Source organism: Saccopteryx bilineata, chromosome 7, assembly GCF_036850765.1.
Source record: "Saccopteryx bilineata isolate mSacBil1 chromosome 7, mSacBil1_pri_phased_curated, whole genome shotgun sequence".
In the NCBI taxonomy this organism is placed as follows: domain Eukaryota; kingdom Metazoa; phylum Chordata; class Mammalia; order Chiroptera; family Emballonuridae; genus Saccopteryx; species Saccopteryx bilineata.
In genome coordinates, this window is record NC_089496.1 from 14,441,272 (window position 1) to 14,459,593 (window position 18,322).

An 18,322-nucleotide genomic window follows, 5' to 3' on the forward strand; every position below is an offset into this window, starting at 1 on the left:
ATTTCACCGTTTCTTTCCTACAAGAGTCCCTGAACACACGTGAGATGGGAAGTTATTTTGAACTAATTGATTTATTCTGTGTTTGAACTACCTGCTCTCAGACGTTCACTGCTAGTCAGTATGGGGAAAGAGATCAATCAGTACGATAAACACGAGGAAAAGTAGGAACCTTGCAAAGTTCTTGCCATTAGGTCTCTGTCCTACCCTGCCTAAATGGTTCATGACACAGTGAACAGAAGCCCTACTGAACTTCTGCCTCTCTGCTGGTCCCTACAGGTAATGGCTGGAATGACACGATGCATGCCTACATCTGTTAAAAATCAGCTATTTAGAATATGCTGTCAGAAGACCACTTTTCCAGAAACGCAGGCCGCCTTCCCAAACAGCAGTCCTCCACTTGGGAGTAGATTACATAGCACAGTGTGTCACCTGGTTGTGTAACACAGCCTACTTTAAGAAGAATTCCAACATTAACTTTTCAAGTGCTTTGTTTCCCCTGTGAAAGTTCTTCAGTGAAACAAAGCTGCCAGCATGATGACTCTCAAACGGAAATCTAATCACATCACCTCTCTGCTTAATACCCTTCACAGGGTTCCCCAGCACACCAAGGTCAAGACCAAATTGCTTAAGATGACACATGGTCCCTTCATCACCTGCCCTCTTCCCTTGCCTTCTCTCTTTATTTCTTGCCTCTCAATTATACTCTGACAGCACCAAATCTTTGCGTTCCCCATGAGCTCGTGGGTGTCTGGCCTCGGGGTTTTGTTCCGGCTTACAGCAGCACACGTGCTGTCCACAGGACCCTCCTCACCTGGGCAAGCTCCACTAACTCAGATGCCGCTCAGACGTCTGCTCCTCTAGGGAGCTCGCTCCCTCCTCACCACACTGGGTGAGGTCCTATTTCCCTGTGTTTTAGTAGTATCCCTGAGAATACCTGTTATCATTTTACATCATAAATAACTACTCAGATGTCTGCTTTCCTAAATAATGTATTTGTGGCCTGGCATCAGCTTATCTGTGTTGTATCAGAACTCTAAAACACAATACAAATTCAATAAATGTTTGTTGAATAAAAATAAAGTGAATAAAGGAGCTACAAGGAAGCATCCTTTAAAGTTCATGGTCCACAAGAAATGATTTTAGATTAAATATTATATGCTTTGGCTTCCTGTGTTTTTTTCCTGCCATTGGTTGTGCTTCCTGAATAAAAACTGAGGCAGGAATAAAAACCCACTGTAAGTGTTTAATACAGAGAGAGTGTGACGAGGGAATTGCACGTACAGCTAGTGCAGAGCTGAGAAGCCACAGGGGCAGTGAGGAAACCAGAGTTTTGCAAAGTCAGAGGCCACCACAAGTCCAGGGTTTGAGGGACACAGGCAGGAGTCGTTGTTGGTGCCCAGGGGGCAAGGTCACATGAAGGGCCATCTGGGGGGTAGCTGGAGCCACTGAAGTTGGTGAACATGCACTTGAGACTGAAAGGGAGAGGGAGGACTGTCCTGGTTCATCTCTATTTCCACCCCCAATCTCGTGCCAGTGTCCGCCACTGTTGGAACCTATCAGGAAGCCACACACACAGCCAGTTGGCCCATGCGGCCTGCAGAAGCCTCGCTGCTTGCAATTCAGAACAGAGCAGTGTGGGGTGGGATGGGGAAGAGCAGTCCTGATGGCACTATGTCCAACCAGCCACCATAGTATACCTTAGTTCCTAGAAAGATTCTAAAATATACAAATGCTAAACCACAAAACTGGGAGCCTGCTCTGAGCCCTAACACAACTCTTGAATGTGATCTGAAATGCTGGGGAAGAAAGATGTAAATGAGTCTTCCAAAGGAAGCAACGCTTTTTTCTTACTGTGGTACTGAGAGTAAAACAACAGGACAACTGAGGATCCTCTTCTGTACGTGATGACTTCATATACTGCTTCACATGAGTGAGTACCTGTCTGCTTGTTGGGAAGATACTTATTTTTACAACAACTTAAAAATGAAATCTGAGAGGCAGCCTTCATATCGCTGAAGTTCAGCCGTGAAAAACCTGTGGAACTCCTAACCACACTGAATAACTGCAACCCAAAGCTCCTTGCACTTTTCCCCTGGCACATTCTGTGCATAATTATCATGAGAAAGTATTAGAATTGCTAAGTGGAATCACAATTATTTTCAAGTTATGTGACAAAACTCAATGTCTGACATGGAGCCAAAGGACAGTTCTCACATGGTGGAGAGCGGAAGGAAGACAGTGATCCGCTTCCAATTCTGGAATCTTTCCGAGGTGTAAATTGAACTTTCTGTGTAGTGCAGACAGCCGATGGCTGGTGGAACACACTCTTCGGTGACGAGATGCCAGTCTTTGCCATTGTTCAGAGAATACTGGAGCTGCACGCTGTGGGAGTCGCTGAAGGGCTTGCTGCAGCCCATGCTCATTTCAAACTGCAGGAAGCTTGATGCTGACACGTGGAAGTCCCAGGTCTCGGCATAACGAGGTTTTCCTACAGAAAAGGGAAAGCCTGATGGGCAGTGTATAATTGTGCTCTCTTCTTATTTGGCATGTCATACATACTTTTAAAAGCAAAGGAAAATCACATCTTATCCTTAGTGCCTCGTGTGCTTTGACTTTTTGTCACATGGTAAAGATTTTTATTTGGTTAGCACAGATTCAGAAATATGGAATGCTGCCGCTACCTTGAAAAACTTTACTATCTTGAAAAGGGCTAACATACAGGCCTAAGTCTGTAATTCTGCAAATGATGAAGCATGGGAATGTCTTCAGATAGATATATTTTGCTCTTCTTTAAAGAAGTCTTAGTCCTATTATATACACTCTGTGAAAGACAGTTTCAATGAAAAGTGTTATTGGGCTCACCAAGTTATATTAAGAGGACAATAGACCTCTTTTTCTTTTTCCTAAGAGCCTCCTCACCACAGACAGTTACGCACACAGTTTTGCATCAGAAAACCTCCTCTTGAGTTTTAGTTAGTTTAGTCCTTTAATTAATAAATATTCTCCCATTATCTGGTGAAAATACAGACCTATGTTTTCAGTGAATATCAGAGCAGTATCCATAGAAAGACAGTCAATGTTGACTTGACCTCCCTGGATCCGATACCAGTTGGCTTGTAAATCTATAGAACCATCAAATTTGTCTTGAAAGCCAGTTTGAGAGCTGTCATTCATTCCTATAAGGACATCATCCAAGGCCCACTGGGCTGAATGTTTCCCTGAAACCAGATGTACAAAGGAAGTTAGAAAAGGTCGTTATATACAATATACATATCTTTATGACTGTGCTTTTAAATCAGTTTGTCTAAAAATTGACAGCAAATTAAAAAGCACACAATACAATGTGGTTTTATCTATATGACCTAAATGCTACCAGGAAGTTGGGGTGAGCAGTAACTTGCCATGTTGGGGTTGCCACCATCGAAAAGCTGTTGCAGGTGTCTTAGCCTCCCGCGGCAGGTCAATGGAAATGATCTGTGGTTCCAGAAACGACATGAAGTCCAACTCTCGCAGCAAATGCCAGAGTATTCCATTATCATTTGAATACTGAACAATAAGTCCTGAGTTAAAAGACATAAATCCAGTTACTTGGACAGCTTTCCTAGAGGCAGAAATGGCAACGAACAGTATTTTTAAAATGGCAGGACTGCAGCAGAAACTTCAAACTGCGTCTCATAGAATGAGGGCACATTCATCTAACTTCCAAGGAATGAATTAGTAGACCTGAAGGCTCATCAATTTCTTGACATTTTCTAGCACTAACTCCCAGGAAATGGGAAATGGCCAAGAAAAAAAAAAAAGCTCTCTTAAGGATCGCTCAGCTTTGTAGGAGCAATGAGAGGGTTGGTAAGGGGGAACTAAAAATCCACCCAGATTACATATTTGAATTTTAGATTCTGTTTTGAATACTACAGTCTCATCTCATTGTTATATACTCAGAAGAAATATCTCAACCTCCCCAGCACAAAATCTGGTAGTGCTCTTTTTTGCTGAAGCGCCAGACAGTAAGCAAGGCCCAGTTTGAAATTCTGTTGAGCAGGACTCTTGCCTGGCACGTCACACTCTGTCAGGCCCTGGCCACTGAACTCTGAATGAAGCCAAGCTATCAAACTGCAAAGCAGAAGAACTCACCCTTTCCCCTTCACGTGCCCCATCTCCCCTCATCCCTCTGCCAGCCCCAGAAGGATGTGATTTAGGGACCTGCACATTAAAGTGTAAGGGACATTATGAGCCATCTCCTGCTCCTTCTCCCAGAAACATTATTTTAAAAGAGGACACAGGGAAAGGGCGATGTTGAATGCAAAGGAAAAGTTGCTAATGATGAAATAGTGGGAATCAAAAGGAGATATATAGATAGATACGTATATTTATTAAATATACATATATATATTTTTTTTGATGAGAGGGATAAAGGGCTTTCTTGACATCTATGTAATTGCCTATTCCACAACTGCTCCTAAAACTGGCACTTCATATTTATAATTATGATGGGAGACTCAAGTAATTTCTGAGTATTCACAGTAATTATGCTCAGTAAAGTTGTATTTGTCATATTAATTTTGTTATATTCTAACCTTTTTAGAAATTTTAAGTCATTCATGGTACATACAAAGACTTTTTAATCCCATCATTATTAATTTACCAGAACATTTTAATCCTTTATCCTGCTGTATGATAGTTTATTAAAATTAAGTTTAAAGAAATATTATAATGAAATTAAAAAAAAGCCTTTTAACACTAATCGATAGCACATGGAATTATTGTCACTGTATCTGGTAAGAGATGAATGCCAGAAACAGTAATGACTAATATGCAAAAAATTACAAGTCTCAGGAGAATAAATCCTATTCGATTTAATACAGAAGACATTGTTTCTAATAAGAGGATAAAAACAGCTCCGAGAACAGGCGCTCTGCGGGGACAGTGTGCTGGGCCCTGGCGTGGCCACGGGCAGTCAGCGCCGCACGGGCAGAGGTGAGAGCAGTGCTGGTGTTGGAGAAGGGACAGTGACACCAGAGGTCACGAGGAGAACCGAAGGCCAGCTGTTCCTCCTGCTTATTCTCCTTGGGGAGCGTCTGGCAAAACTCCAGCCTCCAAACCTGATGCTTGCTCAGAATCTGTCTTATGTCGTTTTAATGTGACTTTGGGTGACTGAAACAGGACACACTTCAAAATTCAGGTTTCCCTGTGGCTATGAATTTGTGTGCATATGGTTTACATTTAATAAGATGAGAGAATAGCTGAGAGAGTTGTCTGGGGCGACCTGTTTAGGAGGTAGGTCATAGCACCAGAAATGAAGGTCGTGACAATACAATCTCACCGGCTGGGCTTTCCCAGTATCTTCTACTGAAAGTACGGTCCAAGAACCAGAACTGACATCGCCTAGGGATAGGCCCTACCTTTTCTAAAACATTTCTTCAACATTCCTCCCTTGAAATAATGGAGCTTAATTCTCCTCTTTTTCTTTTCTTTTTTTCAAATTCATTTTTTCCTCTTTTTATTATTTTTTTAGTTATTTTTCTTTCAGTAGTTTTTTCTTTTTCCTCTTTCTGAGTGAAGCTGTAGAGAGTAACTTGCTTCTAATAAATGGAATATGATGGGGGCAACAGTGTGACTTTAAGATGAGGCCAGAAAAAGCATCACCCTGTCTTCCTTGCTCTCTCACGGGCCTCCCGCTCCGAGGAAAGCCAGCTGAGAGGTCATGTTGGCATTGAAAATGGCACCAGAAAGTCAACAGCGAGTGCGCAGGGGTCATTAGCCATCGCATCTGGTCCTGAAGTCAACCATGGTGTTGCCTTGTCTGGTTTTGCTGCTTTTCTGGGCCTGAAGCTGAAACACAACTGAGGCCTAGATGCTATCCCTAGGGGTTCGTGCTTAAGGGAGTGGTTGGGCAAGGATCCGCATGGGAGTCACTCTGGTTCCTCCTCCAAGGGGGTTAACCATATGACTGGCAACATGCTAGGGGAAGGTCTGAACCACATGACCAGTGACATGAAAGGTCAGGGGGCCCTGGCTAGGTAGCTCACTTGGTTAGAACATCATCCCAAAATGCTAAGGTTGAGGGTTTGATCCCTGGTCAGGGCACATAGAAGAATCAACCAATGAGTGCATAAATAAGTGGAACAACAAATCAACATTTCCCTTTCTCCCCCTTCCATTTTCTTTCTAAAATCAATCAATCAATCAAGAAAGGTCAGGGAGTCTAAACCACATGACCTGTGATATGCTAGAGGAGGAAAGGTTACCCCAGGAGTGAGGTCCTTGTTTCCCCAGTTTTGTCTGTCACTAGGCTTCTGGGGCTTTCTGCCTTGGTGACCTTCTGTGTCTGGTCCATGGTCCTTGCTCTGTTCATGTCGTTTCATGCCTACCACAGTAATAAGGACACTCAAGAAGCCTATGGACAGGTCCATTTAATGAGATACTGAGGCCTCTTGCCAACAGCCATGTAAGAGAGCCATATTGGAAATAGATCCTGCAGCCCTAGTTGAGTCTGCAGTGACTATACCGGAGTCTTGTGTGCAACCTCACAAGAAATTCTGAGTCAGCTAAGCTGCTCCTGATTCCTGAACCACAAACACTGGAAGATTACACCAGGGAACAACATTTTTGTTGCATCCACAAAAACACTTGTTCTTATCTAATTCGAGTATGTTGATCTCAAATCTGGCATTAGTTTTTCTCTGTAAGCTACAGTTTTTTTTGCAATTCAAGATTTTAGGTTTTCATCTTATTGTAAACTTTTCAACATTTAGTTTAACATAATGAAGTAAAAAGTCTTCTTAGGCATCATCTTTGTGAAAGTATAATAATTTATATAATGCAGTAAATACACTAATACACTAAAAGATATGACTGCATCAGAATTCATCTACAATTTCGAAATAGAACATGTTAAAACACTTATTTTAATCATAAAATTTGCGCAAAACTTAAATTCTATTCAGGTAAAAATTTGCGTTTGTAGCTCTTGTGTTTGTGTACTTGTTGAGGACAATCTCGTTTGATGCTCCAGCAGTAGTCTGCTTATCACTAACAGCTCCAAGATTTTTGGAAAACTTGACAAGGTGACTGTTTAGGAAGTGAATCTTTTTTTTTTTTCTTTTTCTTTTTCTTTTTTTGTATTATTCTGAAGCTGGAAACGGGGAGAGACAGTCAGACAGACTCCTGCATGCGCCCGACCGGGATCCACCTGGCACGCCCACCAGGAGCGATGCTCTGCCCCACCGGGGCGTCACTCTGTTGAGACCAGAGCCACTCTAGCGCCTGGGGCAGAGGCCAAGGAGCCATCCCCAGCGCCCGGGCCACCTTTGCTCCAATGGAGCCTTGGCTGCGGGACGGGAAGAGAGAGACAGAGAGGAAGGAGGGAGGGGGGTGGAGAAGCAAACGGGCGCTTCTCCTGTGCCCTGGCTGGGAATCGAACCCGGGTCCCCCGCACACCAGGCCGACGCTCTACCGCTGAGCCAACCGGCCAGGGCCTAGGAAGTGAATCTTAACACTCATGTTACATCCAATGTCATGGAAAGCAAACAGCATCCTTTGAACCAGAAGTTCATAGTTTTCTGCTTTTTTGTTGCTACGAAAGTTCTTTGTAACTGCCACAAAAGACTGCCATGCTGCTTTCTCCTCCTTATTCATCTTCCTGGCAAATTCTTTGTCACATATTAGGGTTCAAATCTGAGGTCCATTGAATACACCTGCTTTTATCTTCTCGAAAGACAAGGCAGGAAAAGCAGAAATAATATGTTGAAAGCATTCACTTTCTCTATTCAAAGCCTGAACAAACTGCTTCATTAAGCCAAGTTGGATGTGAAGTGGGGGGAAATGATCCTGTCTCGATTAACTACAGGTTCATTCACAATATTTTGCACCCCTACTTCCAGAGCTTTACGTTTCGGCCACTCCTTCTGTGTCCAGTGTTTCTCCCGAGCTCGGCTGTCCCACAAACACAGAAAGCAAGGATACTTCATGAAACCTCTCTGTTGTCCTAGCAGGAAATTTATCATTTAAGATCCACACAAATGATCCAGTTATGCTCCTCATATAGCTAGTGTTTGACTTACGACCACGATTGGTTTTGACAGACCAGTCATGATTTGGTCGTAAGTTGAGTAGGCTATATGTTCAGTACTGTGAAATGATGTTATAAAAATCTTTAAGTCACGCCTGACCAGGCGGTGGCGCAGTGGATGGAGCGTTGGACTGGGATGCGGAAGGACCCAGGTTCGAGACCCCGAGGTCGCCAGCTTGAGCGCGGGCTCATCTGGCTTGAGCAAAGAGCTCACCAGCTTGGACCCAAGGTCGCTGGCTCCAGCAGGGGGTTACTCGGTCTGCTGAAGGCCCGCGGTCAAGGCACATGTGAGAACGCAATCAATGAACAACTAAGAAGTCGCAACGCGCAATGAGAAACTGATGATTGATGCTTCTCATCTCTCTCTGTTCCTGTCTGTCTGTCCCTGTCTATCTCTGCCTCTGTAAAAAAATAAAAAAAAAATAAAAAAAAAATCTTTAAGTCATATTTTATCATAATTTTCTTTCATTATTATATATCATATTATTCTTTGTTTATTTTATGCCATTTGTATCATCTCTACACCATTTTGTTTCTTATTTTTACATTTGTCAGGTTTAAGTAAAACACTGCATCACCAGTACAACTGGTTTAATATTTGCAAAGACAATTTCCTCTTGGTGGACATCTTGGGAAGGGTTTGATGAAAAATATCCAAGACACAAAACACAAATTTCTGTACTGAGTCTGGGATAACAGCTGAAATGGTGCATGTGGAGATGGTAGTGCTGCCGGAAGCTGGTCTGCACTGTCGTACGCCCAGCTTGCGGAGCCAGACGCGGAGCAGTCATGGCTAGTGATTGTGGTCGTAAAGTTGAATGGTTGTAAGTTGCATAGGTAGTAAGTTGATCAATATTTGTACTTCAGAAAGTTGAGGACAATTTTTATGTCTTTATAATCTTCTCGTAGATGAGCTGAATAACCAATTGGAACTGCTGCATAAACATTACCGTTGTGTAGGAGAACACATTTCAGACTCCGTTTAGAGTTGTCAAGAAATAGCCATCATTCTGTTGGACTGTAAGTGGTAACACCCAGCTGGCTGAGAAGACTACTGATATCAGTAAACAAAGTGTTTGTCTTTGGAAAAAAAGTCCACAAAAATTTGTTCACGCTTCCTGAAATGGGATACTTTAGCTAACCGGTGAAGTACATTCTTTTCTTGAAGCCTGGAGGCTAATAACTCAGCTGCTTTCTTTGATAGGCCCAAATCTCTTACTAAGTCATTCAATTTGGTTTGGCTAAACTGCTGAGGGGTTAATGACTGCTTGGCATCAGAAGAAGACCCTTCAGATTCTACAACCATTTCCTCATGCATCTTATCAAAATACACTTGATCACTATGTTCACTTTCTTCGTCCTTAGAAGAAATAAAACCATTGAAAACTGGAACTGGGAGTGTCTCAGAGTGTGGGATAGGTCGTACTGCTGAAGGAATATTAGGATATGCGATCATATGCCATTTTTTCTTGCCGATGCCCTTTGTATGGGTCAGACAGAAATAACAGTCACTGCTGTGGTCCTTAGGTTCATGCCAAACCACAGGAATACCAAAACTCATTCCTTTGCATTTTCCTTTTGTCCAGTCACGAAGCATTTCCTCACAATTATGACATACAATATGAGGAGCCCAATTCTTGTCTTGATCGCCAAGGGCAACTTGAAAATAGGCAATATATGCACGTGTCACCAATGATGAAATATTGTGCCTTTGACGTTGAAGTGTGTAACAGCCACATATATAACAGAAGGTGTTCTTACGTTTACGCCTACTCAAAGAAGCCATGATTTAATCTTAAAACAAAATAAGAGGGTGTTTTTATGAGATAATAATTTTTTACATTTAAAAACAACTATAATTATGTAAAAGTGATGTTTGTAAAACATTAATTGCCTTGTGGCTATGTTCAATCCAAGAGTCATTGCCCTTTAACTCAAATTTTAAAACCAATGCATGTCATTAATTGTAACAAAAAGAAATTAAAATTGCATAAAAACTAGAGCATGCATCATAAAACGAATTTCAGATTTGGAATCAGCGATGCAGAAATATATAGAAACAGTTCTAAAACCTCATGCAATAGAAAATGTGAAAAAAATGTTTCCCAGTGTAATGTATATTCGCTGCTTTTAGACACTCAGCTTTGGAGTCTTTGTTATGTATCATACCAGCCCAGTCCTACTGAATCAGAATCTGTATTTGAACAAGCCTCGAGGGATTCAGATGTGCTTTAAAATATGAGAAGTATGGTTCAAGAAGTCCATTTGGTTTCTGCTGGTTGCCTTTTCCTCATTACTTTTTCAGAAGAGTAACACATACCTTCAGGCAGCAACATCTGCGGAGATGAGGACCCCCAATTCCAGGAGACAATAAGGAAATGCCTCCCAGAGAAGTATGAAAGAGTAAAGAAATGCAGTAAGGGAAAACAGCAATATCTATATGTTGTATCAATTGCTGAGCCTCTGTTAACTGTGTCACCTAACACAGTAGTCCCCAACCCCTGGGCTGCGGACCAGTACCGGTCCGTGGGCCATTTGGTACTGGTCTGCAGAGAAAGAATAAATAACTTACATTATTTCCATTTTATTTATATTAAATCTGAACAATGTTTTATTTTTTAAAAATGACCAGATTCCCTCTGTTACATCTGTCTAAGACTCACTCTTGACATTTGTCTCGTAAGTTCGACAATTATATTTAAAAATACCACAATTTTTATGCCGGCCGTATAATTTTATTTTGTGCGTTTATCTGTCCCACTCTAAAGGCCGGTCCGTGAAAATATTTTCTGACATTAAACCGACTGTGGCCCAAAAAAGGCTGGGGACCACTGACCTAACACACTGAGCATCTGAATAAACCAAGCCATGTCAGCTCATCCAGAGTGTTTAAGGCATGTAAAAGCATTTCTCTTTTTAAATTACAACTTCATCTGCATTTTGCCCATTCTTATTGAAAGTAGCCTAATTTTGATTTTAATTCCAAATATGTAAATTAAGGCTTCAGCTTGGGTAAGTAAAATCTTTACTTTCATCAGTGAAAAAGATTTGTTCAAGGATTTAGAAAGATTTACATTTTAATGACCAGTTTTCAATAAAAGGCTAAGAAATGCCTGTGGGATGTGAATTGCAGAGCCAGCAGTGAGTTCAAAAGTAACTGAGTAGAAGTTGCTTTTTCCTAAAGGAAGCTTAAGGAAATTTGCCCCAAAGGACATGTAACAGTACTGTAATTAGAGGTTAAGCATAGAGGAGAACTTAATACCTATGAAAAGTAGATACTTCCTATTACATTTTGGTCAGAGGTCTTATTTGTTTGTAGCTCATATACAAATAGGGGCATGGATTTGTAATTTTCTGAAGAGTCATGTACACAGTTGTTACACTATCCCAACCCACAAACTATTGTACAATTGTAATTTTATTACAAGGGTTAAAGGAAACATCAAAATGTTCTTCCTCTCCAATCAGAAAACAAGGTCCTGATGACTATCATTTTTTGCACTCCTCAAAGCTCCTATCTCTGCATGGGCAAAGTATATGCTTGAGAAATACTCATTTGTTTTGAACTGCATTATAGTTGCTGTAGGATAATCATGTAAAATCTCATATCATGCTACTGGCTGGTGACAAACCGTCTGTTGGTATCTAAGACACGTGGATTTAGACCCCATAATGACCTGCAAGACCCTGCATGACTCAGCTCCTGTCTGTTCCTTATTACAGACCACTCTCCAACCTTTACGAGCCCCAAGCCACACTGGCCTTCTTTCTGTTCCTCAGACACCACAGTTCTTTCCCACCTCGTGGCCTTTGCTGCTTCTCCTGCCGGAAAACTCTCCCTGAGCTGTGATGGCTCCTTCCCATCCTTTAGATTTCTATGTAAATGTCACTTCCACAGGGATCCCCCTCCCAGACCATTCTAAATCAACATCTCCCCCGCATAAGTTGACTTTCCATCCTATCAGCTTATTTATTTTCATCTAGCTCATCAATCTAACATCTTGCTTATTTTCTCTATTTTTTATTTTCTAGCTCTTCTCACTAGCACATGTACACTCTTAAGGACAGGGGTTTAGTCTGCTGTGGTCAGTGGTGCCACACTGGTTCGTCCTCTTTGGGCACATGGTAGCTTACACTTCTTGTCCCTGTCTCCACACTCTCTTTCCATTTGCTACATGGGTGGCCATATCCAGAAATACCCAGCAGCTGGAGTGAAGACCTCAGATGACGCATGATGAGAATGTAGCACAAAGGAGAAATCTTTTTTTCTTTGCTTTAACTCACTGAAATTTAGAGCTTTAGTTATTGCAGGGTCACCTAGCTCATCACGATGACTGCAACAGTCTTTTGGTGACACTGTATCTGCAGCACACTTGAACAGTGCCCAGCTTAGAGAAGACTTAATAAATAACTATTGAAGAGATTAGGGAACACAAATGGTCTATAAAAGTTTCTAGACTGCTGCTTCCATAACTATATTATATAGATAATTACTAGACTAAAAGTACTGAGATACTCAGTTAAAGTCACAAAAGCTTTCAGTTAGTGCTGACATGGCCAAGGACATTTAGGATGGTGAACAGAGCTATCAGTGGTTCTACTGGCTAACAGGTACTGTTTAAGTCAGTCTGAGATAACAAACTTAGCAGCTGCAAGACTTCCTAACATGCCATTTATAGGGGTCCTTGGGTTACAAGTCTTAACATATGACGTTTCAAGTTTATGATGCTCACTTCCTTGAAAACTTAAAAAAATGGAGACATGAGTGTCTGAGCTTACACCATTAGTGTTGTACTTATGGACTGTGTGGGCAAAGTAGTTTGGCTGCGCGTGGCGGAAGAATGCGCAGTAACACGGCCTGTGAGGGAGGGAGCTTGTGTCCTCCAGAACGCTTGCCTACACCATTTTGGACTGTTACAAGTGCAACTGTTCCGTTTGTGTTAGGCTAGGGTGTGTTTTGACTTACACCAAAATTTGGGTTATGTCACTATCGTAGGAATGGAACTGTGTCGTAACTTGAGGACTCCTTGTTTAAGATTAAGGCCTGGAGAGGAGGATGTATCTGAGAAGCTCACAGATTTTGCGCTGGGAGACAATTCACATTCAGAGTCTCGTAAGGAACCTTGCCATATTTGTAAAACTCCTGAAGGCCACCTTGTATGCTTCAAGACTTCTGTACCTCTTTCAGAACTGAATCATGGAGGCGGAAGATGGTATGGATGCCTAGGGAGGGCAGAGGTCTGGGCAAGGGGAGAGGCAGTACAGCATGGTAGTTAAGTCATGGGTTCTGGAGCCAGTGTGAGTGGCTTGATTCCCTGTTCCTCCACTTACTAACTGCATGATCTTGGGTAAGTGACTCGATTCCCCTGTACCTTATCTTCTACAGCTGCAAAATAGGACTGATAACAGTACTGATGGCAAAGAGGTATGGTGAAGATTAAATAATTAAAACACTTGGAACAATGCTTTGCATATAATATATGCTCAGTTAAAGTTAATGTTTATTATTACCAAGAATTGCTCTTTCTACCCAAGAATGTTTGTGGGCAGAAAGTAGCATCTGATCTGTATTCAGTAATGACTGATGCAAACAAGTTCATAGCCTCTCTGCTGGAAGTAAAAGTTTCTGCTATTTTTTTCTCCTTGTGGAAAGTTATGACAGAATTCCCCAAAACAAACATACTTTGAATCCGCGCAGACAGAATGCTTTTCAGGCTTGTGGATCTGGATGAGGGATCTTAGAGATCATGGCTCTATGCAGCTAGCCACCAGTGATGGGAAGAGAAGAAAAGCAATTGGTCAGGCCAGGGAATCAGGGTGCAAAATCCTGGCCCAACTTGCGGAGGAAAAAGAACTACTTTGCCAATCGTAACTGTAATTTCTATCAAATATATCAGCTTACCTTCATTTCTAGCTCTTGGTTTGATGCAGGTAATGCCTGAAGTTTTGCTTCCAATTTGTATATAAAATTGAACAAGTCTGGGAGGGAAAAAATTCCAGTTTACTTACAAATCCTATAATTCTTAAAAAGTACTTTTAAACATAAAGGGCATATCAGCAGCAGAAACAACAAAGATTATACAACAAATTATTCTGTAATCATTAAAAAGTAATTCATATGACATTGATTTTATTTTAGTCTGTAATGATGATCTAAACAAAAGAAAACAGTTTAACTCACTTCATTGTGAAGATATGATGTAATTAAATGAAGTCACTAAAATGGGAATTCCTTAAATCAAAATAATACTAATTTTGGAAACTCAAGATAAGGACAAAATCTAATATTAAGAAGCTGAGCTCTTTGGTCTTGGGGCAGAAACGAGATGACAAGGGAATGTCACTGCTTGGAAAGTGCCCACCAGAACACACGCGCAGTGCGGCCGTGGGGCCGTAAGCCACCACCGTCAGAAGCCCACCTGCGCAGCGTGGCTACCCTGCCAACAGAAGAGGAAGGACACCTAGAGTGCCAAGGCTGAATGGGGCACACCCCTGGGACTGGTCGGATGAGGCAGCGACAGAGTGCACACCTCAGGGCCAGGCATGGATCGTGCAGGAGCAACACCCAAACCCAAGAGGCAGCGTCCAGTTCCTCTTGAGGGGGCAATGGTTATCACACAGTAAATGTTCTGGTTAAAAAATACAAAAGGAGCAGCTGACTGCTACATTTGTTTAGGGCCAGGTAATTATGTATATTATTGATTTACACTGAGATGGTTTCATTTTTCACAACTGACAGTGTGAATGAAATGAAATTATGCCTCAGTCTACAGAGTGCCTACAAGACAGGCGTGCTTCTGTGAGAAGGACTCAGAGGGGGAAGAGACCGAGCAGAACATGACACAGAGCCCCAGACTGTAGTGAGAATGTCTAAACGTTCCAAACGCTTCTTCACTTTCCTCTCTCCCAATTCTCAATTTAATTGACTTTAAAAAAGAAAAGCACAGTTTAATTTTAGGTGTGTTCCCATTTCATTTGACCTTAAAACCAAGCAGTTATATTTATCTTACCAGTAGGTGTCAGTATAGGTATTTTATATTTCTGGAGCAGTTTTCATTAAGTGAATACAAATACACTTAGATAAATGGGATGCACATTTTCAGACACAAAATTTAAAGTTGAAGAAAAGTTTTTGTTTTACGTGGCATATATTAAATACTACACTGTAGAACTTTAGAAAGCCAAGCTGACATATAAGCTTAGGTCCTGACTGTATACTGATTAATGAATTGTGCTGTAAATTTTGTAGAAATTACGTATTTTATTACAGACTTAAAGTTATGCTTCCTTTTTACATATAAGACTCTATATAGAGAAAGATTATTATATAAACCTTCAATAACAGAATGGAGTATTTTAGGTTAGACCACATAGTGTGATAAATACAATGTTCATGGAGAAGTGTACTTATTGACTTCTTACCTGATATTCCTGGTGTCCAGAGGGACAGTTCGCGCTTCCCTTTTCCCGGGGCTATTGAAGTAGAGAGATTTACCATCATTAAGCGTCCCACAGCCGGTTCCAACCTGGCCTCCGGTTATCTTGCACCACAGGGGGCTGAGCTTCCCCTCAAACCTATCGAACATCTCACTGGGGTTAGGCACATTAGACACACAGGTCCCTTGCGCAGCTGCCAAGAAAAAAAAGCCATAGGAGAAAGCTTTGTTGAAATCCTTACGCATGGGTAAAGGAAGCATTTGCACAGGTGTTAGGGAAAAGAAACCAAAATTTATAAAGTGTTTGTAAATCTCAACACCAGAAAGACAAACAATCCAATCAAAAAATGGGCAAAAGAAATGAATAGACACTTCTCCAAAAATGGCCAATAGGCATATGAAAAAATGCTCAACATCACTAATCATTAGAGAAATGCAAATTAAAACCACAACGAGATATCACTTCACACCAGTCAGAATGGTGCTCATCAACAAAACAACACAGAATAAGTGCTGGCGAGGATGTGGAGAAAAAAGAACCCTCCTGCACTGCTGGTGGGAATGCAGACTGGTACAGCCACTGTGGAAAACAGTATGGAGATTCCTCAAAAAATTGAAAATCAAACTGTCTTTTGACCCAGCCATCCCACTTTTAGGAATACACCCCAAGAACACCATAGAACGGTTCCAGAAGGAGAAATGCACCCCCATGTTTGTGGCAGCATTGTTCACAATAGCGAAGATCTGGAAACAGCCCAGGTGTCCGTCAGTGGACGAGTGGATTAAAAAGCTTTGGTACATATATACTATGGAATACTACTCTGCCATAAGAAATGATGACATTGGATCATCTACAATAACATGGATGGACCTTGATAACATTATACAGAGTGAAATAAGTAAATCAGAAAAAACTAAGAACTATATGAACCTATGCATAGATGGGACATAAAAATGAGACTCAGAGACATGGACAAGAATGTGATGGTAACAGGGAGTGGGGTGGAGGGGTGGGGAGGGGGCGAGGTAGGAGAGGGAGGGGGTAGGGGGAGGGTAGGGGCACAAAGAAAACCAGATAGAAGGTGACAGAGACAATTTGACTTTCGGTGAGGGGTATACAGCATAATCAAAGGTCAAAATAATCTGGAGATGTTTTCTCGGAACATATGTACCCTGATTTATCCATGTCACTGCATTAAAATGAATAAAAATAAGATAAAAAAAAGTTTGTATCTCACAATTGTCTTACTGAAATACAGCAATCACCACCATCATCAAAAACACTATTCTGCCTCAATAATTGTTTATTTTCTAATAGAAAGGCATTGAGGACCACACATTTCCATGGCTCTTCCTAATCAGAGAATCTGTACAAACCACGAAAGATTTTTTCCACAATAAAGTAGATTTTGTCCACAGTAAAAAAATACCTTTTGCCCACAGTAAAGTTTCTTTGTTGTCCTTCTATTACAAGATAAATAATGGGAGTTAATCCCAGACTCTGAGGAACTACCCTGAGGTCACAAGTGGCAGCGCTCTACACAGAAGGCCTGCCACAACCCACGCTTGTCCGTGGCCACGCTCCAGCAGGGCAGGGCAGCGAGAGCTGGGAGGACCCAGGAGAAGTTGCCTCCGGGAAAAATTCTACAACAGATTTTGAAGTTGATAATATTTTCTCTTTAAGTTTACTCTTTAATCTCAGCTCCCTTTTTATTTTTGCTTATAACAACATTCAAGGGTTGCTGTGGTCAGACAATACTTTTTTCTTGTAAAGTTATCCTTGGTAGTCTGGGATTTATAACTTTTTAAGTCGATTTTTACTTTAAATGTATAAAATTACACCTCTTTTAAAAAGCAATCTAAAGAACACAGGGAGCCTTGGAGCCAAATGCGTAAGAACTTGAGGTTGGGTTTTAGAAAATGAGTACAAGGTTTGACGCCTAGCTCCAGCAACTCCTGGCTGTGTGACCTTGTGAGAGTGACTAGATCTCTCTGTGCCTCAGTTTTCTCAAATGTAAACAGGGACAATAACAGTATTATGGCACTGGGTTATAGTTACAATTAAATGAGAAATAAAAGGCACTTACTACAGTGCCTCGCAGGAAATAGGAACTCAAACAATGTTAATTATCATTACACTTAACTAATAAAAAAATTTGTGTTATGTCTTTTCTTCCTCAAAACTACAAAATACTTTCGCACCTCATGTGCTTGGGTTGTAAATTCCTACAATTAGGGCTTAAAGAGGAATAAACTCAGAATCTGTTTCCTGGAAGAACTAACATGGAATATAGTAACCAGAGATACATAATTCACAAATAACCAGACACCTGTGGGAGGCCTTACCGGTGTAGCCCAGGTCACAGAAACACACCCCCGACACACAGTCCCCGTGGCCACTGCAGTAACTGGGGCACGGCTCAGAAATGTACACTCCATCCAGGCCAAAGGGAGGCACATTCTTCTGTGAGCTGCTCTCCTGGATCCATCGGAATCTGATCTTACTGTTGGGAAAAACAACACATATTTCTTGCACCAACATCTCACAGCTAAGCACTGGACTATACAACAGTTAAAAGAATTCAAGAGAGATTAAATATTTATTTGGAAGTCATGACTGCTTGATTGGACCTTTAATCTTCATAAGGTGTCTTTCTCGGATCTTTCCCAAATCTATTTTATTTCTTTTGCAATGCAAATGTTTCAATATCAGAAGGGTATCAGGTACAGAAGACTTTTTGATGTCCAGAAACATCCTATAGGTTTTAACTTGTATATTTTAAGAGGCCATTTGGGAGTTTTTGAAACCATCAAAAAG

General features: G+C 41.3%; 1 protein-coding gene across 1 annotated transcript in view; it reads right to left on the reverse strand.

Annotated features, from left to right (window-relative positions):
* The window catches only part of RELN (reelin), a 673,979-nt gene that overhangs the window by 125,615 nt on the left and 530,042 nt on the right, over positions 1 to 18,322 (reverse strand). The window contains exons 29-34 of the mRNA XM_066238313.1: positions 17,851 to 18,008; positions 15,491 to 15,698; positions 13,971 to 14,047; positions 3,402 to 3,560; positions 3,030 to 3,218; positions 2,215 to 2,488 (exon numbers count right to left, since the gene is read on the reverse strand). Of these exons, the coding sequence (XP_066094410.1) occupies positions 2,215 to 2,488; positions 3,030 to 3,218; positions 3,402 to 3,560; positions 13,971 to 14,047; positions 15,491 to 15,698; positions 17,851 to 18,008 (1,065 nt within the window). The remainder of the gene's footprint in view (positions 1 to 2,214; positions 2,489 to 3,029; positions 3,219 to 3,401; positions 3,561 to 13,970; positions 14,048 to 15,490; positions 15,699 to 17,850; positions 18,009 to 18,322) is intronic.